This window comes from Natator depressus, chromosome 2 (genome assembly GCF_965152275.1).
Source record: "Natator depressus isolate rNatDep1 chromosome 2, rNatDep2.hap1, whole genome shotgun sequence".
NCBI classification, from domain to species: domain Eukaryota; kingdom Metazoa; phylum Chordata; order Testudines; family Cheloniidae; genus Natator; species Natator depressus.
The window spans coordinates 149,994,459-150,022,150 of NC_134235.1; the positions used below are offsets into that span (position 1 = coordinate 149,994,459).

Genomic DNA, 27,692 nt, shown 5'->3' on the forward strand with positions numbered 1-27,692 from the left:
TCTGACACCACAGAGCCTTACACCTGTGTCCCTGTTCCCATTCCTGCCCTTAGCAAAACATTATTCCAATTTCCTTACCCCCATTCCCTGTTCCCATCTCCCCCTCCCACCCACACCCACTCACTTCCTCATTGACTACAGATTATATAGTAAAACTTGAGTTCTGCTTAGCTATACCTTAACCAATCATTTTCCTGAAATTTAACTAACCAGTCCTAACATATTGTAACATGATTAGCTAACCAATTATATCCCACCACCTTAATTAGTTTACACCCAGCAAAATTAATTATACAGCAGACAGAAACAATCACAGAACCAGACAGAGACCATGCCAATAAACAATAGCAAAGTGGGAACTATAATGACAAAACAATACAGAAGTGAGGATTTCACAACTACATCTATAAAGACATAAGAGTTTCCCAGCTGTGTCTATTAATAAGTGAGTTCTTACCAGACAGAAAACTATCAACCTCAATTTCCTTTTACATCTTCTAGGCACTTCCCTTTCTCTGGAGGTGATAGGCACTATCAGGACAGGATTGTATTCCTAACAGCCCAATAGCACCTTCTTTCAATGTGACTACTTTGGAATGTGAGGATGTGACCGGTCGCTTCCCAGCTTATGGCTGCCTCTGTCGCTTAGCCAAAGGCCTTAGCCTAAGAACAGGGCCTCAGACTGTCACAGTAAGAGAAGGACCTTACACTGGCAGACAGTGATTTTGATTCTTTCTTTTATACCTCTAACTAGCCAAGTGATAAGAATACACCTAAATTCTTAAAGTACAGGCCTTTACAGACAGGCCTGAATATCTATATCCTAACAGGTTCCTTTGTCATTTGCTTCCTTCTTATTAATGTACATAAATTTATCTTGGTTCCTTTCCCATCCACTGTTAATTATATCTATCGTAATGTTGTGCCTTTTTCTTAATGACGCTGTTTTTATTGGTACATATCCAATCTGTGAGCCAGTGTCTCCTGCAGAAAGCCCATAGATGAGGAAAGTGTATTCACAAGAATACATGGGTTTCATAGCACTGAAAATCCAGGGCATTTTCCCTGCATGCCTGTGGAACAGTTTTTTGCTTTCCCAAATGTAACTAATTCCTGTCTTCCATCATCATCTCACCAAGCACAGGGATGGATTTGAGGGTGAGTTGGAGTGATTCTTTGTGATACACCCAAGCGTAACTGACTTTGTTTATATCAGGGGTGTTTTGTGTGTGTGTGTGTGTGACAGATTTTTGTTACCAATCTGCCTAAGGTGACAGTTGATCAGGCTGAGGCCACAGGATCTTTAAGGGAGGAGATGATGTAACACACCAAGTGTCTAAATTTTAAAGCTTTATTGATAAAATGATAAAATAATAAAATAACAGCGAAGAGTGATGGGTGCTCCCCATGTCACTCAGAGGAAGGAAGGAAGCGTTAGTGCCCCAAGCCCTAACCCACTTTCATACTCACACACGCTCTACCCGAGGCTGGCCAAGCCTGGGTGTAACATAAGAAGAAGAGGGGGTAGGGTGGATGGGAGTACTGTCCTGGGCCCAGGTCATCCAGGGTCTGCTGTGATCTCCAAATTGCTCCAGCTCTCAGGAGGGTTTTAAGGCTTGGGCTCCTTTGAGGGTGTTCCATTCCACGACCTCTGTTCCTGGTGTTCTTTGTGCCAGCCCAAACCAGCTTTCTGTAGTCTTCTCTGCTTTCCCAAAACACAACGGCTCCAGGGACGCAAAGCTCTGCTCCCCTCCTCGTCATCTCGCCGGTGTTTTCCATCTCTGCAGCCCTGGTTCAGTGTAGTTTTTCTTTTCTCATGGCTGGCTGTGGCTGAGTGAGATAATTTTTCATCTAGTGCCGTGACCTTGGACTGGGGCCAGCTCTTATCGTCGAACTGAGCTTGCTAGCTGCAGTGTTGAGTTAACCCATTCTCTGCTCTCTTTCTCCTTCCTCCTTTGGCCTTTTGCAGCCTGCAAAAGAATCTTCCATCCCACATTCACTCACACCTTTGACTCTTCCCAAAATATCCTGCAGTGCTTGCAACAGCGTTAGCAATATACAATGCTGATCTGCCTTCCCCAGGGGACCCCTTGAGGGAGGGGGCCATTGGGGTGTGACACGTGTGTGTGCATGTATCTTTAATTCCTCTCCAGCCTGCTACTGCAAAAGTGGAGGCCAATTGCTTGTTGAATTCAACACGACTAATATGTTTACATCAGTTCATTTTCAAGGCTAACTTCACAAGGAAAATGAGCAACACATTTACGTTTTAATGTTAAAGCTGAGATTTTTTCTCTTTGTAGTTCCCCCCCCCAAGTCAGGGGTGAGGCTTCTGATCTAGCTCTGGCTGCATGGAGAGGTAGGGGTAGGGCCTGTTAGCTATGAAGAATCCACCAGGGGATGCTGGCTCCATTAATCCTGGCTAACCAACGTGGAGCTTTCCTCTCTGTGCTCTTCAGCCTCCCTCCCCTTGGCAGCATGGCTCAGTCAGGAGTGTGCTCTTGTTGTCTTCTTCTCTATGGTTGTGCCCTGCATGGATTGAAAATTTGTGTTGCTCTGATCAGTACAAACATCCACTGAATTGCCTTTGAGAAATCGGCTGGTTTGCTTGGGGAGGATGCTATTTAGAGAACAGTGCTCCTGCTCTGCCTCCTACCAGCCTGTTCAGACCCCTCCCAAATTTCCAGGGACTCCCTCAGGAGCACTGCTCACTTGTTTGAGGGGAAGTGGGGCAGCATGCTGTGTAGGACAAGTCTGTACTGCTTCCTGCCTTCCAGTAAGGTTCTGATGGGGTGCTCTGTCCTGCCTGGACATTGACTAGTGCCTGTTACTGCACTAATCTTCCTGCATGGCTTTTGAGGGGGTGCCTGGTGCAGTCCTAGAATCATCTGACTTGTGAGCCAGGACTGTTCTCAGCCTTCGTGACCTTTCTATACAGTCTTCTGGGGAACTAACCTGGCCTTTGTCTAGCATCTGCAGCCTGGAGTTCTGGCCTACTGGGTGTTTGGTGAGTCCAGGCTAAGAGCTGGCTGAGGGGAGAGCACTGGGGTAGGTTTGGGCTGAAACCCAACCATCCCGGTAAACCAGTTGGTGTCGTTGGTGCCAGTTCTTACACAAGGGCCTCGCAGCATTCTGTTCTTCTAAGTGACACAAACCAAACTCTACATGGTTTGTTCATCTCTGACAGGCATATTATAGTTATATACACACACTTCTTCCATAATATCATCATCTATTTTTCTCCATTGTTCCTCATCATTGTCTTTTGATTTGTATCGTATATTCCTGTTTTGTTCCATGCACCCTGGTCCCTGACTGAGTTTTCGGAGATCCTCTGCCCACCCGTTTTATCCCATCTGTTTATTGTTCCCTAACTTAGGCCCCAGTTCAACAAGGTACTTAAGCATGTACTTAACTTTAAGCACATGAGCCGTCCCACTGAAATCACATTCTTAAAGTCTATGCTTACTTCCTTTGCTGAACTGACACCACAGGGCCCAAGGAGCCTTACTAGGCAAAATTAGTTGTACTTGATGAAAGTGGAGGACATCCACTCTGTGCCTCCCTCTCTCCACAAAAGGAAAACCCAGGCTGCCTAAAACCTTGCACTCTACTCAGCCTCCCCACGTCCTGTGTGACAGCTACAGTCCTGCTTGCTTCATCAGAACTGGCTGAATCTCAGAGGAAATCCCTTGTGCTGTTCTCGCCTTCCAATCTCATCTGAGGTCACGGAAGTAGCAGTGCAGTGACAAGTGGGTTTCTCTCCTGCTGTCTCTATATTATCCTCCATCCTTTACATTATGTCCCAATTTTTCAAGTTTTCATCGATTCCTAGGCTTTTTGCCCTGTCCCTCAGATTACTATTTTATCTACAGAATGATTTGCATATTGATAAGACCCATATTCCATGAAATATTCCTTGTCTCTTTCAGATGTGAATCAGGATATACTGGACAGCACTGTGAAAAGACAGACTTTAGTATTCTTTATGTTGTCCCAAGCAGACAAAAGCTTACACATGTCCTTATTGCAGCAATAATTGGAGCTGTACAGATTGCCATTATAGTTGCAATTGTCATGTGCATAACAAGGTAGGTAATTACAAAAGCAATATAACACCACACATTTTTATGTATGTGTGATTATTTATTATAAATGTATTTAGGAACTTGACCGTCCCGAAGCTCTATGTGCGTAACACACGTTCTAAAAAATACAGTGATCAAATACAGAATGATTAATGTGTCCAGACTGGTTACACAATGCCTCTGTATATCACAAAATCTAAATCAGTCAGGACAATAAACTACCCCTTCACACACAAATCACTGCTAGCTGCCCCGTTCCCCTCCACCAATCCCTGTGCCAAAAGCTGAAGAGAAAAAGTGAGCTTTGCAATAGATCCCAAACATCAGCAAATTGGTTAGACCAGTGGTTCTCAAACTGTGGGTTGGGACCCCAAAGTGGGTTGGGACCCCGTTTGAATGGGGTCACCAGGGCTGGCATTAGACTTGCTGTGGCCCAGGGCCGAAGCCTGAGCCCCACCATGCAGGGCCGAAGCCGAAGCCCAAGGGCTTCAGTCCTCGGCAACGGGGCTCATGTTACAGGCCCCCTGCCTGGGGCTGAAGCCCTTGGGCTTTGCCTCTCCCCCCCACCCACCTGGGCTGGTGGGCCTCGGGCTTTGGCTTTGCCCCCCACCCCCTCCCAGGACAATGGCGCTTGGGCTGGCTCAGTCCCCCATCCTGGAGTCGTGTAGTAATTTTTGTTGTCAGAAGGAGCTCGTGGTGTAGTGAAGTTTGGGAACCACTGGGTTAGACAAAAGTGGGAGCTACTTCCAGAGTAGAAGATACCTCATGAAAAACACCATGGCCCCTTCCCCCCACCAGAGGATGGGTTGATTCAGGCCCCTCCACTGATCATAAATGCAGTGCTGACATATGGAGAAAGGGGCATCCCTCAGGTACCCAGCTGCTTAACCATTTAGGACTTTATTGGTTAAAGCCAACACCTTAAACTCCACCTAGAAATGAATATGCAGCTAGTGCTGTCTGTAGAGCGCCAGTGCAATGTGCTGTCCATGTTAAGCTCCTCTTATGAAATGAGCAGCTGAATTTTGCACTTAGTTAAGTTTCCAAGATATCTTAAGAGAGAGCCCTGTGGACACGTGAGTTGACAAAGGCACAGATAACTGGAGTGAGGTCCAGATCCTCTTCTCGTCAAAGGCCTGAGCCCATAAGGCACTGAGCACTTTTCTGATCTAACAAAGCTCTTAAGCATGTACTCACTTTTAAATATGTGAGGCGTCCCAGTGAAGTCAGTGGGGTTAATCACATGGTTAAATATTTTGTGGGATCAAGGCCAGAGTGCTTTCAGCCCTTGCAGGATCAAACTCCATATCCACATGAAAGAAATCTCTCCTGGCAACTGCTGCTACCACTGTAGTCAGGGATCTCATGGACCCTCCAAAGTGCCAGCCTACCAAACCGCCGGTGCACTTCCCCAGTCAATGATGCTGATAGACACTCTGCCATTCTTGAGATTTTTGGTTAAAAGAAGGAAGTAAAATCATGAATGCTGTTTTAAATATACAGAATAAGATTAAAATACATTTTCTTCTCCTTTTTAAAAAAATACAGAAAATGCCCTAAAAACAACAGAGGACGTCGACAGAAGCAAAACCTAGGCCATTTTACTTCAGATACATCATCCAGGATGGTTTAACGTGATGATTTTTATACCTACATTGACCATGTGATGTACATTTTTATTATATCTTTTTTTAAAGAATGGAACTATTTATTTCAGAGGCCTTATTTTTGGACATTTTTAGTGTAGCCCTGTTGGTCTGTTGTATTCTGAAAGCATCAGCTCTAACAGCTAAGGACTGTTTTAGTAATTTTCCTTTTATGTTTTTGAATACCGTAGTTCATTTTCTGTATCTGTATCACATGGTTATATAATAGATTTGTGCTTTATTCATGGAATGTAATATTTTTGAGAACACAGACTTATTTCACCAATGGTTGTAGATAAAAAACAAAAATACGCCCACATTACCTAGCAAACAAGGCATGAACTAAAGGTAAAGATGTTTACAGCTTACTTTTCTTACGAAAAACTAGGAGACACTGTGTTTAAATACCGTAGATATTTAAATGTTTTTGAAAGTTAGGAACTGATTTTTTAGACACTGCCTATCGCATGAACTGTGAAGCTGTGTGCTGTGTGTAGTTGTAACATATTCATAAGATGTATTGGCTGGGTCTAAGCACTACCGTCTTCATAAATAATTCTGACACTTTATTTTTAAAACGTAAAAATATAAATTTCATAATCCAGTAGAGCAAATGGCATAGTTCCAAAAGACGTAGGTCTTGGTAGATTTTGGTATTGTAAAAATCTGTGTTTGAATAATCAAACTCACGATTGGAATAAAGCCTACTTTATCGCTGTTAAAACTGCTTTAATACTTATTAAACTTTTTTTAAGACAATAGATGTTTTAACACCAACAAGACAGATTGTATAGTGTTTGTGATTTAAAAAAATTAAGTTAATTAATGACTAGTGCTCTTATATAGAATATTTTCAAGAGCTAAATAAAGTCCATCCAAGCTAGTCTGCTGGCTATAGTTATATTAATAGACTGTTAGTTGTTGTTTAAAAGATCCAGAGATAGAATGTGAGTAGGATGTGTTCAGCTGTTTAACATGTAGTTTAGGCTTTCAGAATTCTGCATGTAGGATTTAATAATTTGTTCAATAAAAAAAATGCTTTCAACATTTGACCTGGAGAAGCATGTCACAATACAGTGTTTTCATTATACTGCCTCTGCTTTAGTGTGTTTATTTGTTACTTGATTTTGTAGCCAGAATGATTTGAAAACCGCTGCTTTTTTCTTTTAAATACACTCGTGTTTACTTTTGAAAACTGTCTGAATTCCCCCAAAGGAAATTGCTTCATTAACATGAGAGCAACAGTAAATCTTAAATAAATATGTCAGTTGGCTTTCCTGCTTAATTAGTAAGTTGCTTAACTTTCCCGGATTAACACTAATAACTTCATTGGTACAGAAGTGTGACCCTTTAAATATATGTTTCATTCCAGACATTGCTTCCTAATTTTAGAGGTTTCATATTGCAAAAAGTATCCAAATAATCATGGAGGGATAGTCTGTAGTTATAAATATTTGACCAACCTCCAGGGATGGAGTTTCACACCCTGCTCTGAACATCTCTGAGGCCAGCTGTCAAGCTTCTTGCACAGGTGCCAGAATTGTTTCCCTACGATTTGAACAGTCATCGTGGGGAGCATTTATACTTCAGTTCCTGTAAACCTGACTGAACACAGACAAAATGGATCACCATGAAGTTACCTCAGAGGCTGATAAAATCCACCAAAATCGTCTCTCAAATGTCACAGAAGATGAAGAGCAAGATGCTGCATATACAATTGTGACAGTCCTAGATAAAGTGGCTAACATTGTACACAGTGTACAGGAGAGCCAGAAAAGAATAGAAGAGCGACACAGAGAAATGGAGAATGCTATCAAGACCATACAGATTGATATTTTAAAGCTTGCCCAGACTCATGGCAATACAGGCTACACTGTTAACAAGTTGCTTGAGAAAACCTGCAAAGTTAGTTCCCACGTTAAAGAAGTGAGGGCACGTGTGGAAAAGCAGAGTGCTAATGTGCGAAAGGTTGAAGCAAAACAAGAGGAGATGCTGAGAAAAAACAAATTTCGGGTTGTAATATACCAGGTACGCATGCACTTTAATTTATTTTACCTTTGAAGTTTTGCCACAATCTTAATAGTTACTGGGAAGTACTAGTTGTTTAACAAATCGAAAGACAGGTAACACAGTCTTCCCAGTGTAGGAGTTGTGTTATATGTTCTTTAAAATTGATTTCTGCCTCTCGGTGTCTTTCAACACGAACCCACCGATGGCAATTCACAGAGTCTATTATTAGTATTGGTTGGCTTCTCAGCCAGGAGTGTAAGATTAACTGCAGATCAGCAAGGACTATTTGTTGCCTATGTGGAAGGTCATATGAGGCAGGCACTGTAAATCTTGTCATGCTAGTCATGCCTGACAATCATCTGTTATTTTTTCACCATATTAGGTAGAAGTCCAAACAGAAAAACTATTTATGGAGGCTCCAGAATTTAGTCATTCCTTTAATGCTAAATGTAGTGTATTTTATCTGCAAAGTTATCAAGGTTTTTTGTAGCTGTGAAAAGTTTTTTCATGGTCTCAATTCATAGGAACGAATATTCAAAACTAAGTTCAGACCTGCACCCCCTTATCACACAAGCAGTCCTTTTGCGTGTAGTCTCACTGACTGACTGCTTTGGAAATACATGACTGAGGACTACTAACATGAGCAAAGTTTTGCAGGATCAAAAACAAATCATATATTTTTCTGACATTACGATTATTGTATAATGCTACTTGTTCTTGTAAATGAACAAATAGCAATTGTTCTTATTGTCTGAATGCAAGTTGCTTGTCCGTGGAGCATACAAATACAAAAAAGTTAATCCTGCTAGGGGAGTTATAAGGCTAGGCCGCTTACTGGAAAATGCTGCAATACTAGGTGTTAAGGACTTGATCCTGTGAAGTTCTAAGCATGCTCCATCAAGCTGTCCTGCAGTGACACAGGAACATGAGTACCAACCTCTGGGCAGACTGCTAGGAAGTGGGGCACAAACCCCAAATTCTGTACTTAGATTTCACCAACCAATTATCCAGCGTAAACTCCTCAGGCTCTCTAACAGCCATAACACGGAGTCTCAGACCATCCCTTTGGGTACTCCAGTCTGTCTTGACACGCAGATGGGCGGACGTATGGTCCCTGACACCAAGGATCACAGCAATGTTCAGGTTAATCCCAGTCCCAAAGGACCAGTCATTTACCCCAGGTCAAGACAATGCTTGCAGCCAATCGTATAATAAACTATCTAAAGATTTATTATATAGGAAAAGGAAATAAGAGTTCCAATCTTAAATTTAAAAAAACTAATTAAAGCTTCTATAATAAACAAGCTCCTTAGGGCCAACGCATATGAAGCACAGGGAATCTTTTGCTTATGCCTAGTGAGCCTTGCACCCCAGCGTCCAAGCAGCATAAAAGATACAGTTCCTCTTTGTTAAGGGTTTTTTATTCCCTTCCCTCCCTGTGCTTTGAGATGCAAACTCAGCTGATGAGAAGGATTCACTTGCCAGACTCATCTCCATAGAGGGGAGAGTAAACAACAGAGTCTTTTGTCCTCTTAAAGGTTCCACTCTAGTCCGTCTGGTGTTGATGGGCCTTCCTTGTCAGGCAGGACATAACTCCTGTTGGAGACCAGCATTTCACACTGGCTGTCTCCTGCCTGGTGATTTACAGTTACAGAGGCTTACAATGCAAACACGCAGATATTACCTTGTAATGTGGGATAGGATACAGACATTATAAGTGAGATTAATGCCTGCAGCAGCTCACAAGCATTCCATAAAGTCTAAACACATGCTTATCATTCTAATACCTGTGTTAACAGTACTAACACCCAGGTGAGCCAGACTGATTCCAGGTAGGTATTTGTCAGGGTTCAGTGGAGGCATGGGGATCTTGGCCTGAGCTGGCACCTGGTCTGCTAGCATCACATGCTCGGCTCCTCTAGAATTCAGTGGGAACTGAGGATGCTCAGCCCCTTACTAGGACCCTAAAAGTTTTGTTTGTGTATATCATTTATCATTACGTAGTCTTTAAAATAGCAGTGAACCCATACAAATAGCTTTTTTCATTCGAGTAGACCCATGTCCGTGATTGGGAGTATTCATCTGAGAAAAGTTATTCATGTGCATAAGTGTTTGTAGGCCATGATTTAGCTTTTAAATTATTTGATTTCTAGTAAGAGGAGGTACGAGTCAAACCTCTGGTTAGCAATGAAAACAGTGCCGGTGGAAACTGATGATGGGGGGAGAAATGTCTAATTCAATACAAAACACGATGTTTATTTTTTCCCATAGACATGTTTGTTGTCATTTATTTTCAAATAGTTCATGAAAAAGACTGTGGCAACGTCCTACCAGAGATTCACACAGAACCATAAAAGACAACTGGTGCTCTTTTTATTGTCTCTTCTTATGCTTTTCATACAAAGGAGACTTTGCCGAGACCCTCCGTGCATCCGATTTTCTTGAACAGAATCAGCATCTTGAATTATCCTCTTCACTCTTCAAATTCCCATCCCTGTTTAGATCAGCTACAGCAAGAGTGGATTCCTCTTAGCACGGATAAAAAAGCTACAGTGACACAGCTGAAACACTTCAGTGTAGACACTACTTATGCCGACAGGAGGGATTCTTCCATTGGCGTAGGTAATCCACCTCCTTGAGAGGCGGTAGTTAGGTCAACGGAAGAATTCTGTCTACACAGGAACTTAAATTGGTTTAATTGCACCACTTGCGGTGTGGATTTTTCATACCCCTGACCAATGTAGTTAAATCGGTCTTTTCTAGTGTAGTCTCCCCCCCCCCCCCGCACACACACACTCTTTAGCTAGTGGAAACTTCTCTTATTCCCGATCTGCTAATCCTTTTGGGATGCAACATTTAACACCTGGCTGGTGGGTGATAACTGTCCCCATTCCAGGAGCATTAGAGCAGAGGAACCTGCTAGGAGTGTATTGAAACTTTACACACTGCGCTGGTGCAAGTCACTTTGTACAGCAATGCAGTGCTACTACACCAGGGGCTTGGTCCAGTGCAACTACACTGATATAGTGCAACCACCCCCTTTCCCCCCACAAACCACTGCCAAGGCATTAATGGAGTAAAACTTCACTATAAGAGGAGTGACAGTCCATTGACATGCACTGAAGCAATTTGGGACTTCCATGCTACTGCACTGTATGCTACATTGCACCATAACTAAGTTCATGACTGAGTTGGATGTTGGAAGGGAAGACTTGGTCTACAGTGGAATTTTGCCTGAGAGGCATTAGGGATATTGTGAAGGACTGTGTGTAATGAGGGGAACGTGACTTACTTGTTTGGATCAATGAGTTTGTATTTCTGTAATGGCCTCTGTCAATCAGCACAGCAGGGTTCGTTTATAAAATGAACACAGAGAAAATTGCCCCAGTTAATTTTTCTTAATTAATAGTTTTGATACTATTAATAGATTGATACAATTAATAGAGGCAGAAGCAGATTAGAGGATGCTGGCCTGGAAATGATTGTCCAAGAGCCCTTAATCCCTCACAAAAAAGAGTTGCAAGAGCCCTTATGCTAAATGGAGACCTACTGAGAACCTTTGACCATGAGAGTTAGGGAAATGAGAACAAGGGGTGGTTTACTAGACATTGTTAGAATTAGGGCTGAGAAAATAGTTGGGGGTTCAGTTGGCAATCGGGTTAGCAAACTGCATAGTGTAGTTTGGCTCAGGTCAGTTGGCAGTAAAGCCGGTTCTCTTGCTGGCTTCACCTCAAACTTCCAATCGGAATGGAAACCTTCCAGACTCAATTCAAATGGGTTTGAGGCTCAATGTGAATATTTTTCACTGTTCTAGAGATGATTAATTTTTAAGCAGGCCATGTAATGGAGAGAGAGGCAGCCAGGTACCCCTGCCACCCAGACTGTTGTCATGGTTGAAGTCACAGTTTTAGTTCAAATTGGGGTACTGTGTGTCCTGTGGGTACTGCAGTAGTATAGGTTGGAGGGACACACAACAGAAAATGGAGAAGGAAGGGTAAGCAGCAGTCTCAGATAGTTTTGAGGAACAGCCCAGAGAAAGTGATGTCTGTCTGCAGTAAAGTGGTCTTTGGCTATTTTAGTCATTCCAGGTAAATAATTAAAAGATGGAATTAAAGTGTGTGCGTGCGTGTGCATGCTTTGTTTTTTTCATTTTGAAGGAATCTGTTCCTTTTTTTTTTTTAGTTATCTCTTGGAACTCTCTGGTCGAGCTGGGAGTTACCTCAGGTGAAATTTTATTGTAATTTAGAAGTTGTAATCTTAAAAGAGCCTAGGAACCAGTTAGACAAGGTGCCCGAGGTAATGGCTTTTATTTCAGGAACTAGTTACAAAGTCTAGTAGAAAAGATGTCCTATGAAAGGAATTCTGGATCTCACTCCTGGCTACTGCCTTTCACATTTGAAAATGCTTTGGCAAACAAAGTGGGCATTCCTAAAATGAGTTGGCTTTCATGTTTTTGGGTTGGCCTGCCAAACAACTTTGCATCCTTGTACCGCACAATAATTGATTCCTCTCCACCATGATCACATCACTACATACAGGGCACGGGCCTGGAATTGTGAAGAGGGTTGGTGAGTTGATTCATTGGGATACACTCCGAACCTACCTGTCTCGTTTACATGTATAGAAATAAAAATGTAAATGTGACATAGAATCATCAGGTCACCATAAAATTCCTGTTGCAGCCTGGTTGGTTGTGTATGGTTGGCTGGACACAAGTCTGGCACCCAGATGACATGATGCTGCTGCTTTTGAGGTGCTCCAAGTAAATTCCTTGAAAAATTAAGGTTTTTTTAAAGAGACAATTGTTTGACTAAGCTGATGAATGTGGTGCCAGCTTGGTCCCCAGTCACTGCAGGGTATGGTGTGCATTCTAGTGAATTTTAGCACTTACATTGTGCTGTGCAAACTTTAACTATTTACTCTTCATATTACTTGTGTGGCATAGGTGACAATATAATCCCATTTTACAGATGGGGAAACTAAGAAAGAAAAGTTAATTGCCGTAGCTAAAACCACAGAGAGACTGTGTCAGAGCAGAGCTGTAGCAAAGGAATTGCCTTCAGGGCCATCCTTAGTCCACTAAATCAGGTGGTGGTTCACACTTCTGAGCGGCCCGCACCTTTTGTGGCCAACAGCCAAGTTGGCTCTTCAGTAGCACAGCTAGCTCAGTCAGCTGTGAGTGAGCCCTAGAGTCATCAGTGGCATCTCTGGATACTGCCCCCCACAACTGTGAACTGGCCCGGGGCCCTCCTAAAACACTGGAGGCAGAGAGGGAGACCATGAATAACCTGTGCTCCTTAGAAAAAGCAGTTACACCCTGTCAATGCTGGAATGATAAATTTACCCTTTCGGGGATACGTTTACAAGGAAAGAAGCTTGAAATTGAAGGGGGGGTGGGAAAGGATGAGATTAGTCTGATCATTTATATCCCTAAAAGGCGGCTCATGGCTATGAACTTCATGGGCTCTGTTCAGATGGGATTATAAACCTGACTCCATGTATTTTCTGAACCAGTGTAATCAGACTTACCCAGATTTGCTGTTCTTCTGTGATGGTGTGAACTAGGGTGAGTTAATAATCCTCCTAGAGCCAACATAGACTTTCCCTATCCAGGAAAATGAAGCGGTGAAAACAGCTGATCTAAATTTGCATTTGTATGGGACCTGTTTTCAAAGTTTTGCTTGGGTTTGGCCTGGAAGGCACCAGAATATTGTAGTTAGATGATCACCCTCCATTTCCTATGCCACTTCCCCAAATCATGAGACAGCCTAGATAGTGATTTATCCATAGCAATTGTGGCTGATCATTATAAAAGTCTCCTTGGTGCTTATCCTTTTGTGCTGACTCCACACTGGGGAATGGAGTTCTACTTCCCTGTAACTGAACTTGCCTTTCAGGATGAGTAGCTTCTGATTTAACTCTATAAGCCAGTGAAGTCTCCTGATGTCATTTTCTTCCATGAGTGTTACAGGACTGAAGTTGCTCAAACCAGCACATTTTCAGAACTGGGGAAAATCTGAGCTCATCAATAGCATGTTACAGACCTTTAGTGGTTAGCAGCAGCACCCTGGTGTACTTAATAGATCTGCATCTCTTCCAACTGTATCTAGTCTGCAAGAACCATACCTTTTGTTATTGTGGGCCAGGACTGAAAGCAAGTTATTAGCAAAGGTCCTGTTTTATCATAGCACCTCCTGTCTGGACCCTGTCTCTGCCCCTTCTCACACATGCAGATGTTCTTTGTATCTACATTTAAAAGAGGCTGTCTAGGAAATTGCATATTTTGAGCTACTAATGACAAATTCACAGGGTTCCCTTTGCTGACACCCATTTAACATGGAACCTCCTAAGGGGTACCTACTGGACTTTCAGGGACTCCTTCAGAGGTACTGATTCACGGGCTTACTTGTTTAGCAAACTTTAAATGTGCCTCAGATGAATACACAGCTTTCTTTTGGGGCTGCAGCTGCCCTTTACATCATTCAGAAGCTGTCCCAGGGAGTGGATGAGATGGGAGATGCTCCGAATGACATTGTACAGTTGTCTAACTTCTTGATCACTGAGTTCTCATTGGATCACTCTAGTCAGTTAATGAGAGAATGGATTTCTTGATGAGATGAGGTGGGTGAGGTAATATCTTCCATTGGACCAACTTTGGTTGGTGTAAGAGAGAGAAGCTTTTGAGGTACACAGAGCTCTTCTTCGGGTCTGGGAAGATGTTCAGTGTCTCAGCTAAATACAAGATCAAACAGCTAGTTTAGCAGAAGTAGTTACAGAGTAGCAGCTGTGTTAGTCTGTATCCGCAAAAAGAAAAGGAGGACTTGTAGCACCTTAGAGACTAACAAATTTATTTGAGCAGAAGCTTTCGTGAGCTACAGCTCACTTCATCGGATGCATGCTGTGGAAAATACAGTGGGGAGATTTATATACACAGCGAACATGAAACAATGGGTGTTACCATACACACTGTAACAAGAGAGTGGTCACTTAAGGTGAGCTATTACCAGCAGGAGAGCCGGGGAGAGGAGAACCTTTTGTAGTGATAATCAAGGTGGGCCATTTCCAGCAGCTGACAAGAACATCTGAGGAAGGCGGAGGGGGAATAAACATGGGGAAATAGTTTTACTTTGTGTAATGACACATCCACCTGTGCATAACCACTTTTTACAACAGGGATGTTAATGGGTCTCTTCACCTTGCATGGCCCCTTGCAACATGTGCTAACTACCTATGCTAAATGTTTGACCTGGTATTTAGCTGTGACGTTCTGAGTAGCTGTCCCAGACCTGAAAAAGAGGTCTGTGTAAGAAGGAAAGCTTGTCTCTCTCACCAGCAGCAGTTGAGCCAATAAAAGATATTACCTACAACAACACTGAGGGCATGCATGTGGTTTGGGTTAAATTGGTAAACCCCTGTCAGAATTTAAGGAACAGGGATTGTAGCTGAAGCTTTATGAAAGTAGAATGAGGGATTTACTGTGCTGGCCAAGCTAAGCACCTTTTCATTATGTAAGAACAATTCCACATGCCAGCTGTAGCATTTGCCCCCAGAATGGCATATTTTTTGGTCTTATGAGCAGAAGAGTTTATTCAGCACGTACTTTATGGGGTGAACTCACATAGGTGCCCTTAAGAAATAATCCTATTTCGCTTCTATTTGAACAGACTTGGCCTGAGGGCAGAGATTTTAATTCCAAATCTGCAAAACTACAGCAAGATCACATGTGATTTAGTCCCATGCTTGCAGTGAAAGAGTGACACTTTTACAAAATGATGGGATGCTTTGTAATTGGGTAGTCACCAGAGGCTAAGGATTGACAGAAGGGTTAATTGCAAGGGGGCTTTAGCAGTAACATAAATTGTGTGATGCTAAGGACACTTTTTGGTCAATGGACGGGTTGTTATGGTAATTTCTGTTAACCAGCTGGCTACATGGTTAATGGGTGTATTAATAGGCATGAGGGTGATGTGGTGTTTTAGAGATTTACTTTGGGCATTGCTTTGAATAATGTACAGTCAATTTAAAATGTAAATTCCTAGGCTGTGATATTGTTTTGATTTCGTTTCTTGCCTACAAGCTGCAGATTGTTTGCAGGCCTTCCCAGTGAGGGTATTTTTGTTATTCTTCATCACGTATCAAACATTTCTAGGTTGTTTCTTTTACAAATCAGTTGTCAGCCACCACTCAGTCAACAACCCTGGCACTGGACTGCCTATTGCCTGATTTGTGCTCCAGCTTCAGGAGCGTGAGGGGTTTATTTATCCCATTTGCAATTGTTAAACATTTTTCACATGAGTATTCCCCACATCGTGTAGGCTCAGGGTGACAGGTCACTGGCCTGTTACTTTGCACTGAGCAACACAATAAAATGACATAATTCTGTATTTTTGTCTGTTTTGCCTCTAGTTTTGGTATAAGGTTGTTCTGACTTTGAGGAGGTTGAGAGTACTTTGGCTTGTAATGGTTATTATATTTTTCAGAATAGATTCTGGAACTGAAGGGATGTCATGCTATTTATTATTTTGTTTTTTCTTTGTTTTTATTTTTATTTTCTCTACTTTTTTATCATTTTTCTAACTTTTTACTTGGGGCTGGGAAATGAGTGGGAGCGTTATGAGTATTGATCATTCCAGTTTTAACGTGCAGTCTGAAAAGTGACTGTAAATAAATGGTTTTCTGGAGTTTCGTGGTATTGGCTCAATTATTTCTGGATCAGATGTTTACAAAGAAACAGATGGTCTTTTTTAACTGCCAGCCCGGCAAACTCAGTCTGGGTGCTGAGAGACAAACCTAGTGCACCTATTTAGAATTTTTTAATTCATTGAAGTCATTTCCATTTCTCCCAGTAAAAAATGACCAATTTTTCATTATTTTTGTGTTATTTAAATTGCATTCTTTTACCAAATCATCACTGAAATCATTGTGTGTTTTTCATTTACTAAAAATCCATTCTTCAGTCAACAAAAATTTTCAGTAACTGTTTTGACAACATATTTTTTATAAAAATTTGTATTAAAAAGTGGCAAAAAGGTACAAAAATGAAAATTGTTGAAAAAGTCAATAGTTTTGAACAAAACATTTTGTTTTTTAAAAAATGTCATTTTTCTGTGGAAAAAAACCATTTTGCATTCAAAAAAATTTGACCAGCTCTATAAACCAGTCACTTTTCACCTCATGGAGAAGATTATGGAATTGAACCTCTGGCAAGGTAGGTAGTGTCGGGTAGAGAGTTTTGGGGAACGTTGGTCCAGCTTTTATGGGGAGAGTGGGGTTGTTTAATTTGGATGGCCTCCACCTCAATCTCCTTGGGGACAGGCTGGCTCATGTAGTCAGGAGGGTGTTAAACTAATAGCAAAAGGGGAGGGTAAAAAGAGGCAAACTATGAGCATTCAGTGAGCACAAAATCAAGGTATTGGAAAAAAAATTAATTAAGGAACAAAAGGCAGGAAACGAAGAAATTCTTGAATTGCCCAGACACCAATTACTAGGAGCCTGAGTAATAAACAAGAGGAATTGGAATTGCTCATGGATGGGCATAAATTCAATGTTGTTTGTATTACTAAAATGTGATAGGATGATTCGCACTCCTGGAATGTTAAAATAAATGTTATAACCTATTTAGGAAGGAATAAGTATGGAAAAGTGGGAGAGGGAATGGCACTCAGCAGGTCTCTCTACATTTACAGGGGCGTGTAGCGTACAGACACAGCATGCCCAGCTAGCAATGTAAACAGTGAGGCACTATTTTGGTGAGCAGGGTAGAGACAAGCCAGTATCACAGGGTGTGGACCCTACACAGCTCCTTACCTGCCCAAACAGTGTCTCCCATGTCTACCCTGCTAGTCTACTACCTTCCCACTGCCGGAGCCTTTTCCCACCACAGTGAAAGGCTCCAGCCACAGGGAGCTGCCAGAGCCTTTTCCTGCTGCCTCCCCCACCCCCTGCCAGAGCCTTTCACTGCCACCTGAAGATACAGGTACCTGGCACATCGCTACAAGGAAAGACAAGGCCTATGTCAAAAATGGCTTTATCTGTTTCCTAGTTACACTGACAACTTGTTGGGTGAACTGCTGGTCCCATTGAAGTCAATGGAAATGTTGTCGTTAATGGGGGGCAGGTTTTTATTCTTTTTGTATTATGGTATGTCTAACAAGCTCAAGGTTCGAATTTAGGCTCAAGCCTAACCCTCCTTCCATCGACACACAAATTGCACTAATCCAGGGCTTGCACCCAGGGTCACAGGACCCCATGGGTGTACTGGGTCAAGCAGCGACCCAGGATTCAAGCTCTGTTGCTTTGCAGTGTAGACACAGCCCCTCTGGACTTGTGCTTTGGGTGTTCAGCAAACGTATCCCACAGGCCAACTTTCCTTGTCCTCAAGTTTGACAGACAGACAAGTTTTCCCACACTGCACTGTCAACAAAAGGCCAGAGCAACCACATTTTGGTAGAGTGCTAGGAAGTCTGGGAAATGGGTGTTTGGACTCAGGCTTGCACAATGCAGTGTAGGCACTGGAGCTCCAGGGTTTAACAATTCCTAACCTAAAGTTACAGATGAATGTAGACGCACCAGTCCTAGGTTAACAACCCCAGGGTCTGCTAACTCAGGTTCTACTAACCCTGGGCTTACACCGCACTGTAGCCAGACCCTTAGTTTCCTCGTATGTAAAATGTGACATATTATTCCAAAGAGCTACTAGAGGGTGGACGGGATGGATTGAAATGGAAAGATGATCTAGACAAGAGACTCATTTCTCTGGGGCTTTTTTGTATAGACTTGAACACCTTATGTCCGTGTGAAACAAGATCTTAATGTGTTTATAAGCCAATGGTTACATTATCACCCCCTTTTATTGGATGCTTGCAAGTTTGTGCAACAATCATCATTTGGGTGGACATTTTCCATGTCTGGTCTCTGCTCACATGTGTATTTTTGTCTGGCAAGATCGAACAAAATGGTTCAGTTGCTTGTGAAAACAAGGGCGGGGGGGAAAAGATCAGATTGTCTCCTTATTTAAAAAAATAAGGAAAAAGCTTCTTTTTCGAAACAACAACAACAACAACAAAAAAACACTGCAGCCAAAATAGTTGCAGCTTTTGAATCTCAATGGCACGTGAACAGGCTCAACTGAGGAGCACTGTCCAGCCTTGTGTTGGGGGATATGTGTTGTTGTCCTGGGTCTGACCCTTTCCTATTGGAAAGTCTCTCAACCTCTCTGCCCTGTGATGAGGTTACACTTGTGTACTCAAATCTCAAAAGTGCTTTGAGATAAATAGTGTTTTTTCATTACTCTACAGCTCTGCTTTATCAGTGGAATAACCGGCTTACTTGACGGGGGGTATTATGGCCTCAGTGGATTATGTACTGGGGCTGGAGCAAAGACACTTTAGTTCCAGTTCTGAAGCTGACACTTTGTTGTGTAAACTTATCCTTCAGGTTTCACCAGGTGTAAAAAGAAAATATTGAGATCTGCCTCACAGGGGCACCGGGGAGGCAGTGGGGAAAGGCTGCAGATGAATTAAGATGTATTTGTACATTTTGAAAAGGGTCTATAGTGCTTTATTCCATATAAAAACAAACAAGCCCCCCTTCCTTTAAAAGAGCTTTGTTTGCAAAAACGACGCGTTCAGAATTTAAGAGTTGGCTGAGCAGCTCTCGAGACCATTGATGTTGGTATTTAATGAAACTTGGAACACTGGCGAAGTTCCAGAGGACTGGAGGAAAACTAAAGTCACGCCAATATTTCAAGAATAAAGGGGATGACTCAGGTAATTAATTATAAGCCTGTTAGCACGACATTGATCCCAGGTAAAATAATGGAACGGCTGATACGGGATTCAGTCAATAAGGTATTGTAGCATAATTCATGTAAATCAATGTGGTTTTTATGAGAAATAGGTTTTTGTCAGACTTTATATCCTCAGATGTGACTACACATTCAGTTGATGAGATGTCTGCATGTGAACTAGCACTGCCTGACACTCTGATTAAAAAAATACTTGCACTATACAAAATCCCTGTAGCATACATTGCATTGACTAGAAAATGGCTAATAGCTAATCTGAAAATGTAATTGTTAATGGGAAAGGATCATCAAGTAGGGGATGTCGTGAGTGAGGTCCTGCAGGAATCTTGGCCAAATGCTTTTTAGTATTTTCCTCAATGAACATATAAAATAATTGATAAAGTTTTCAGATTGCCCAAAGATTGGTGGACTGGTAAATAACAAGGACAAGTCATTATACAGAATGATCTTGAGCATTCAGTAAGCTGGGTGCAAACATAAATGTATTTTAATTCAGACAAATGCAAAGACGTATATTTAAAAGCAAAGAGGACAGTAGAAGGAACTATATCTTCAAAAGCAATGACTCTGAAAAGGGTTTAGCGATCATGATGGATAACCAGCTGAACATGAATGCCCACTGCGAAGCTGAGACCAAAGACCAAAGCTGGTGATCCTTAGTTCTATAAACAGAGGACTATCAAGGAGCAGTAATGACGCGGTATTACCTCAACATACAGCCCTGGTGAGACCATTACTGCAACACTGTGTCGCAATCTGGTGGCCACACTACAAAAGCTGCTGAAAAATTGGAGAGGGTTTAGCCAAGAACGATCGGGGGTCTGGAAAACCTGCCTTACAGTGAGATACTTAAGGAGTTCAGTCTATTTAGGTTATTGAAGACAAAGTTAAAAATCGACTTATAGAAGTCTGGAATTTCCCACCTTAAAAAATAAAGGGGGAAACAAAGAAATTCCACTACTTGATAGGCAGCACGAGCATGCTCTGGAACCCCCATTATGTACAGGCAGGAGCCTTTGCCTCATTCCATGCATCCCTTTCTATAGCATATGGCAGAAGACAGGACTCATTAGGACCCCTGCTTCTTTTCCTGTGTGCCTTCACTAAGAGAAAAAGGCAGCACGGGCTAGAAGTGTCCTAAGTTGCATACACAGGCACGGACCAAGAGGACACTGGCAGACCATTAACAAATTTCATTACAAAGTCCCTGGTGCATGCATCCAAAGTACAGCTTTGATAACTTTGATTTAAATTGAAGATAAGCGCGAAGGTAGCCACAGTGGCAATGGAGCTGTCAGGTTCTGCCGGAGGGAATGGCTTTGTGTTATAAACATCAGGTTTGAAATATTTTACTCTCTGTGGGGACACCTATTCGAATGTAAGCAGTAATGGCGCAGACCTTTATCCTCAGTCTAGCTACAGCGAGTTTCATATTGTTTGCTTTGTGCTGTTCAGACCAGAGCTTAAAAACGGAAGCTCTGTTGTACCTGGCTGTTAGCAAGCTGGGGAGGCACACGGTCAGCGTAAAGTACTCAGAAGCAGGACAAACCCAAGTTGAGTTTTATGCACACAGTCTTAATGCCACTGGTGTACGCAGGCAGACCTAGAAGTATTCAATGATGTGATCGTACACTATTTCACGAGTAGCGCAAATATCGAGTAGTGTAAATACAATTTACAAAAAAAACCCCAATCTGTGTAGCATCTCTTACTCAGGCACAAGACTCTGTCACTACTCAGAGGCTATAAACGCTATTCATGCAAGGCTTGAGCTAGCAAGGTGCTGAGCACTCTGGCTCCTTTCCAGCCCAACTCTTACTCACAGGCTTAACTTTAAGCATACAGGTCATTCCCATTGACTTGCACCAGCATTCTATAACTCAAATAACACCTATCTCAGTGGCTAGCCAGCTGGCTAGGATAGGTAAGGTGAGGTGAGTACATGAATTTACATTTGGGTGGGAAGGACCCACCTTCCCTTTGTAATTTGATCTGGCTATCTTGCAAGCCATCACCTTGTGCTCCTGCTGGAAGAAGGGGGAAAGCAGGCAGGCATCTTACTCCTTTTCCCCTCGTAGGGCTGCTGCCACATCCTTGCCCAGGAGACATACTTGCCCAGTTTAGGGCGTGAGCCTGCACCAATGAAATCAATGGAACATTGTCTTTGACTTCAGGGGGAACAGGAGCAAGGTTTTAACCATCTTTCCCCACATCAGCGTCCCCCCTAGTGCTAAGACCGACTCTCCTCAGATGTTCTAACTCTGGGAGACAGAAGCTTTCATCCTCCCTCTTCCCTAGTAAACAAATGACTTTTGACAGTGTAATGCTAAAACCCATGGGTGGTTCAGAGTGGGCAGGTCCCTACCAGGCTGAAGTATAGTACTGATTTTTATTTTGAAAAACCTTCACAGTGTTGACCAGTTCCAGTAAGACAGTGCATTTCTGTAGCACCTCCCATTTAAGGATTGCAGCATGATATACAAACCTGAATGAATTTGGCCTTTGTATACCTGCTTTCTCCAGGGGAGAGGCAGAAACTGAAGAACAGAGAAATTAAATTATTTGGCAAAGGTCACACAAGGAGTCAGTTGAAAAATATTGCCCAGAACTCCTGGGTGCCAGTCCCGTGCCCTAGACACAAAACATTTATCCGATAATTTACAGTTCATAGTTTTTAATTCTAATAAATGTGTGAATGTTACAGCCAGCCCTTTAAACCAGTGAACAGTAAATCTAAATACAGCTGCGGGGAGGGAGAAACAAAGCCTCTCTCTCGGTCTGTGTGATGCTTTTGCTGGGGACAGAACAGGAATGGAGTCTTAGAACTTAGTAATCTAGCTAGATATGCGTTAGATTCTGATTTCTTTAAATAGCTGAGAAAAATAAGCTGTGCTGAATGGAATGGATATTCCTGTTTTTGTGTCTTTTTGTAACTTAAGGTTTTGCCTAGAGGGATTCTCTATGTTTTGAATCTAATTATCCTGTAAGGTATTTACCATCCTGATTTTTACAGAGGTGATTCTTTTTACTTTTCTTCTATTAAAATTCTTCTTTTAAGAAACTGAATGTTTTTTCATGGTTCTTAAGATCCAAGGGTTTGGGTCTGTGGTCACCTATGCAAATTGGTGAGTATTTTTATCAAGCCTTCCCCAGGAAAGGGGGGTAACGTTTGGGAGGATTTTGGGGGGGAAAGACGTTTCCAAACGGACTCTTTCCTAATAATAATACCGGTTAGACGTTTGATGGTGGCAGTGGAAGTCCAAGGGAAAAAGGTAAAATAGTTTGTACCTTGGGGAAGTTTTAACCTAAGCTGGTAAAAGTAAGCTTAGGAGGTTTTCATGCAGGTCCCCACATCTGTACCCTAGAGTTCAGAGTGGGGAAGGAACTCCCCCACCCCCCACTGTTCCTCAGACGTTCTTGTCAACTGCTGGAAATGGCCCACCTTGATTATCACTACAAACCCCCCCACACCCCACCCCCCGGCTCTCCTGCTGGTAATAGCTCACCTTAAGTGATCACTCTGGTTACAGTGAGTATGGTAACACCCATTGTTTCATGTTCTCTATGTATATAAATCTCCCCACTGTATTTTCCACTGAATGCATCTGATGAAGTGAGCTGTGGCTCACGAAAGCTTCTGCTCAAATAAATTTGTTAGTCTCTAAGGTGTCACAAGTACTCCTTTTCTTTTTGCGAATACACACTAACACGGCTGCTACTCTGAAAACTGAAGAGATGGCATTCAGTAGGGAACACAAGCCTGCTGGAGTCTTCTATGCACTTGAGGATGACAGTTAGTTACCCCAAATGTTGTCTAAAGAACCTAATCTCTCATTTTCTTCTTCTAGGAGAGACTCTTAAATCTCACCCTACTATACTGATCCCTGTATGGACTAAAGTTTCAGAATAGTTAGTAAGGAAATATTGTTGTCAACGTTTCAGCTAAAGGAGTGGTCTATAATTAAGAGTTTAATTGTAGAAAAGCTGCTCTACGTAAACACTATCCCTCATTTTATGAAAAGAAGCTATAACACAGCTAGGTAATAAAGTTAATTTTCACACATTAATGAAGATTATTAACAAAGAATTCTAGTTCTTGCTCATTCTGGTTTTGATATATGGAGTTAAATAAAATTCTGCTGCTCTCACAGCAAAATAATTTCCCCTTAATTTTGTTAAGCATTAACAGCCATTTTATGTTTTAAAGAAGCCGGAATAAGATGACCAAACCATAAACAGCCTTTATTTGCTGAGTGGCTTAATATATTTTTATTATATATTACTGATAGTTAATACATTGTAAAGTAAAATTAAACATGCTTTGCTACTAATCAGTCATTTTGAAAATTACAGCTGTTTTTCTGACCAGAAATCAGTTCAGTCTGCAGTGCACCATACAGGAATTCATCAGCACAAGATACATTTGAGAAACTAACTGGCACTTGGTGGACTCTCTCATTCAAACTTCTTTGGTAGTTAGAAAAGATTATTAAGCTACGGACCAAATTCTGACAAGCTCCAGGAATCAGGTGTGACACTCCCACAAATGGGAAAGGATACATTATGCAAAAGCAATATTAATATGTCATGTATTCTGCCTGAGGCTGTGTGAGGAGCTGCTCCTCGTGGGAGCATGAACAATCTTTGTGCAGCGTAGTTTGTGTGCACAAGGAGGAGATTGCTGGGGTAAGAAAGGGATGTCAGTTTCCATCTCATAGCTGCTACTGCTTTTGCGTTTTCTGCTATAGTACCAGCCAGAAATTGACTCTTATCGGGCAGATCCATAATCTCCACGGGAATCATTATACTGAGCTAATGGTTCTTGGCTCAGCTCCTGTGTGACTACGATTTACAGGTTGGGTCTACTCTTTTCAGACGTATCCCTTTATTCACCCTAAACTTTTTGCACATAAATTACCATTAAAATGACGCCCAGTAATTTACCGCCCAAAAAGAGCTTTCAGAAAAAACTTGCACGTTTCTGGCTGTTAAAATCTCTTTCTCTAGGTAGCTACAGCACCCCTATCACCATGCTATCTGAGATGCTCACCTCCTCCACAAGCATTGCCTCCCTCTGTGTCACTTCTTTTCAAAATGCAGCTACCATTCCTCACCAGCACCCTGTGAAAGAGGGTTGGGTACATTTGAAGCTGAACTCACTGACAGGGATTAGTGGATAGAGGGCAGCCAAACAAAGCCAAAGGTTTAAAGTAAATGTATTTTATCATTGGGTTTCACTGCTTAGTACGTGGTTAGAATGGCACTTATCTAGAATATGTATTTAATATTCAGTACAAATTAGCAATACTTGTGACATGGCAGGCAGTGGATACCAAGGTGATTAATGCACCGTTCAATAACCTCCCACTGAAGCCCTACTATAGAGACCCACAGATATTTGCTGATTGTTCAGCTAATGCATTAACATGGGCTAATACACTTTTACTGTTGAAAATGCCTGTAATACTAAACAATGCCATGCATGTATTTCTAAGAGTTGCTCGCCTCTACTACTGCCACCTGGAGCTTTGCTTTTGTTGCTGAACTGATAGGGGAGGAGTAAAATGTGGCACTGAAAAGTGACTATGTAAAACTGGCTTCCCATTCAGCAGATCAACTCCTGGTGTATACTGAGGCTTACCTGCTCGCGTCAGTGACATCTTACTCCTATGAACCCAACACTGCCAAGGGTGTGTTATCACTGCAGAGCTCACCCTGGCTCTTACCTGGGTTTTAGCCCAACCCGTCACCATCCACACACACAAACCTTTTACATGGGTTTGGAGGGGTTTTAAACCTGGGCTAGCGTCCCTACTTGCGAATGGATTAAAGCCCAGACTCCACTTCAACTTGGGCTGGAACCTGCCCCCTTTGCAGTGAGGACACAGGCTATGCTCCCAGTCACACATGGGCACGTACATAAGCTTTTTAGTGTGCCCACCTGCAGTCAGGCTAGGCTGACCTAGGTGCTCAGACCTGTGTACCAATCAGCTGTATTAGCTGCAGTGAAGACATACCCTAGGAGGGTCTGAGCTGGATTCTGTTCATCAACAGATTTCTCTACTAAGTTCCAGTTAATTACAACTGTGCAAACCTAATGAAAGTAAGGAGGGGTTACAAGTAATACTGAGGAGTTCATATGGAGTCAGTGAGGCTGTATGTAGGTGATGGCCAGCTTGCCCTGCATGATGCTCATTACTGGTGATGTATGAGAAGGGAAGAACCCAGCTTGACTCTCCAACCTCAGAATAGCAGGGCTGGTAGCTAGAAAAACATCCTTTCTAATTGCAAACTAAGCACATTTGAGCTGCAGACAGTCCATGGAGGCACACTAAAGTGGGACACAATGATGCTAGTTTTACATTGTTAATCCCTTTTCAGAGTAGAACCAGCCTTTAAAGCAATCTCCCTAACAGGCATGGGATTGAACAGAGGCTGCAAAATCAGAGTTTTTCCAGTCTCCTTTATCCTCAGGAGATCGTGCAAGTTCTCAGGAGAGATCCCACCTCCCTGTGCCACATGATTATAGCTCAGTTGTTGATACTTACAAATAAGAAGCCCAAAAAATGACATGCTTAAATGCTCTGCTCCCTTAAAACACTAGCGGAAAGATGTCTTTATGTTTTCATTCACAGGAGGAAACAGAATGCCCATCTTCGCTGTCTGTTATCAAAGACAGGACAAAAGGTGAAAACCTGGAGGGCCAATTCTTTCCACCTGATGACCTCTCTTCTGATGAAGAATATTATATAGATGAAAGCAGAGCATCCCGATTTAAAAAATCAGGCATCAGACGCATCGATAATATCAAAAAGGCATTTTCAAGGGAAAATATCCAGAAGACCAGACAAAATTTTGGCAAGAAGGTGAACAGGCTTCGAACTAGAATAGTGACACCGGAGAGGCGAGAGAGAATGAGGCAGTCAGGAGAGAGGCTGAAACAATCTGGGATAAGGCTCAAGAAAACTATTTCAAAAGCAGCTCCAACAAAGGAGACATTCAAGCTCAATAAGAAAGATAAAGAGCGAACAGTAGCTGAAGGGCAAGAAGGAATCCAGGAAGCTGGTGTGCGTGCAGTTTCAGCAAGTGGGGCAGAAGAACCAGTTACAGAAGAGATTTCCTACACAGAAGTGATCACTAAAGTGAAGAAAGACAAAGGCAGTGGAACAAAAGGCACGTCCCAGCCAGCAGAGAAAGTTGTGCTCACCCCTGAAAAAATCGTTCTTAAACAGGAGGCAGCAGAAGAAGGAGGTGATAACGTGCTTCTGTTGGACCTCAAGCAACCAGCATAAGTGATGGAGTAGTATATACTGTGTTATTGTACAAGAGAAAACATAGTATCTGTTTATTTGGGCAGTTTGAGAGGTGTGTGTAACTTTTTATTGTTATATATTGGTGCTGTTCTAGTGTTTGTCTGCTACACATATAATGTGTTTGTTGCCTTTTTATTACTACGCAAAGTCACATAAACAGAATGAAGGGTCTCATCTCTCCTGACGTGTACATATAACTTCAATTAATGTGAATGGGAGTTACAATTGCATATCACAAGGAGATGGAAACTCCTTGTATATTTAAATCAAAACTATGAGGCACTTAATAGCCTTGTTGCTATCTTTAGTTGTATGCACAGTGGCATTCAAAGAACATCTCCATTTATCTCATGCCAACATCAAAAAGCAAACAAGCAGCTGAGATATATGTCAGGTTTCAGAGTAGCAGCCGTGTTAGTCTGTATTCGCAAAAAGAAAAGGAGGACTTGTGGCACCTTAGAGACTAACAAATTTATTTGAGCATAAGCTTTTGTGAGCTACAGCTCACTTCATCGGATGCAGACTGTGGAAAGTGTGTATAAAAAGATCTTCTGTACTTTCCACAGTCTGCATCCGATGAAGTGAGCTGTAGCTCACGAAAGCTTACGCTCAAATAAATTGGTTAGTCTCTCAGGTGCCACAAGTCCTCCTTTTCTTTTTGCGATATATGTAGTATTTTATATTAGCAGAAGGGAAGACTACGACTAAGAGCATTGTGCTAAGACTCTTCTTGGAGCGCCTGCTCACATAGCAGGAGGAGGAAATTATTGCTTTGGAGACAGTGCAATAAAAGGCAGCAGAGACCCTAGATTTTTGAGAACTGTTCTCT

At 42.2% G+C, this 27,692-nt stretch overlaps 2 protein-coding genes across 2 annotated transcripts in view; both read left to right on the forward strand.

Annotated features, from left to right (window-relative positions):
* The window catches only part of TMEFF1 (transmembrane protein with EGF like and two follistatin like domains 1), a 220,633-nt gene extending 213,823 nt beyond the window's left edge, over window positions 1-6,810 (forward strand). The window contains exons 9-10 of the mRNA XM_074943510.1: window positions 3,933-4,091; window positions 5,637-6,810. Of these exons, the coding sequence (XP_074799611.1) occupies window positions 3,933-4,091; window positions 5,637-5,721 (244 nt within the window). The 3' untranslated portion in view covers window positions 5,722-6,810. The remainder of the gene's footprint in view (window positions 1-3,932; window positions 4,092-5,636) is intronic.
* A 309-nt stretch (window positions 6,811-7,119) lies between these two features.
* CAVIN4 (caveolae associated protein 4) lies at window positions 7,120-27,293 on the forward strand. Its single transcript, XM_074943208.1, has 2 exons — window positions 7,120-7,762; window positions 26,186-27,293. Exons 1-2 carry the CDS (start codon window positions 7,355-7,357, stop codon window positions 26,840-26,842), a joined length of 1,065 nt encoding a protein of 354 aa, XP_074799309.1. The 5' UTR covers window positions 7,120-7,354; the 3' UTR covers window positions 26,843-27,293.
* Window positions 27,294-27,692: the final 399 nt, after the last annotated feature.

Bases quoted from the DNA above. Each gene is read 5' to 3' on its own strand.
- CAVIN4 (XM_074943208.1), top strand. From the start codon at position 7,355: ATGGATCACCATGAAGTTACCTCAGAGGCTGATAAAATCCACCAAAAT. The intron at 7,763-26,185 runs GTACGCATGCAC...TTTCATTCACAG, and splicing joins TTCGGGTTGTAATATACCAG to GAGGAAACAGAATGCCCATC.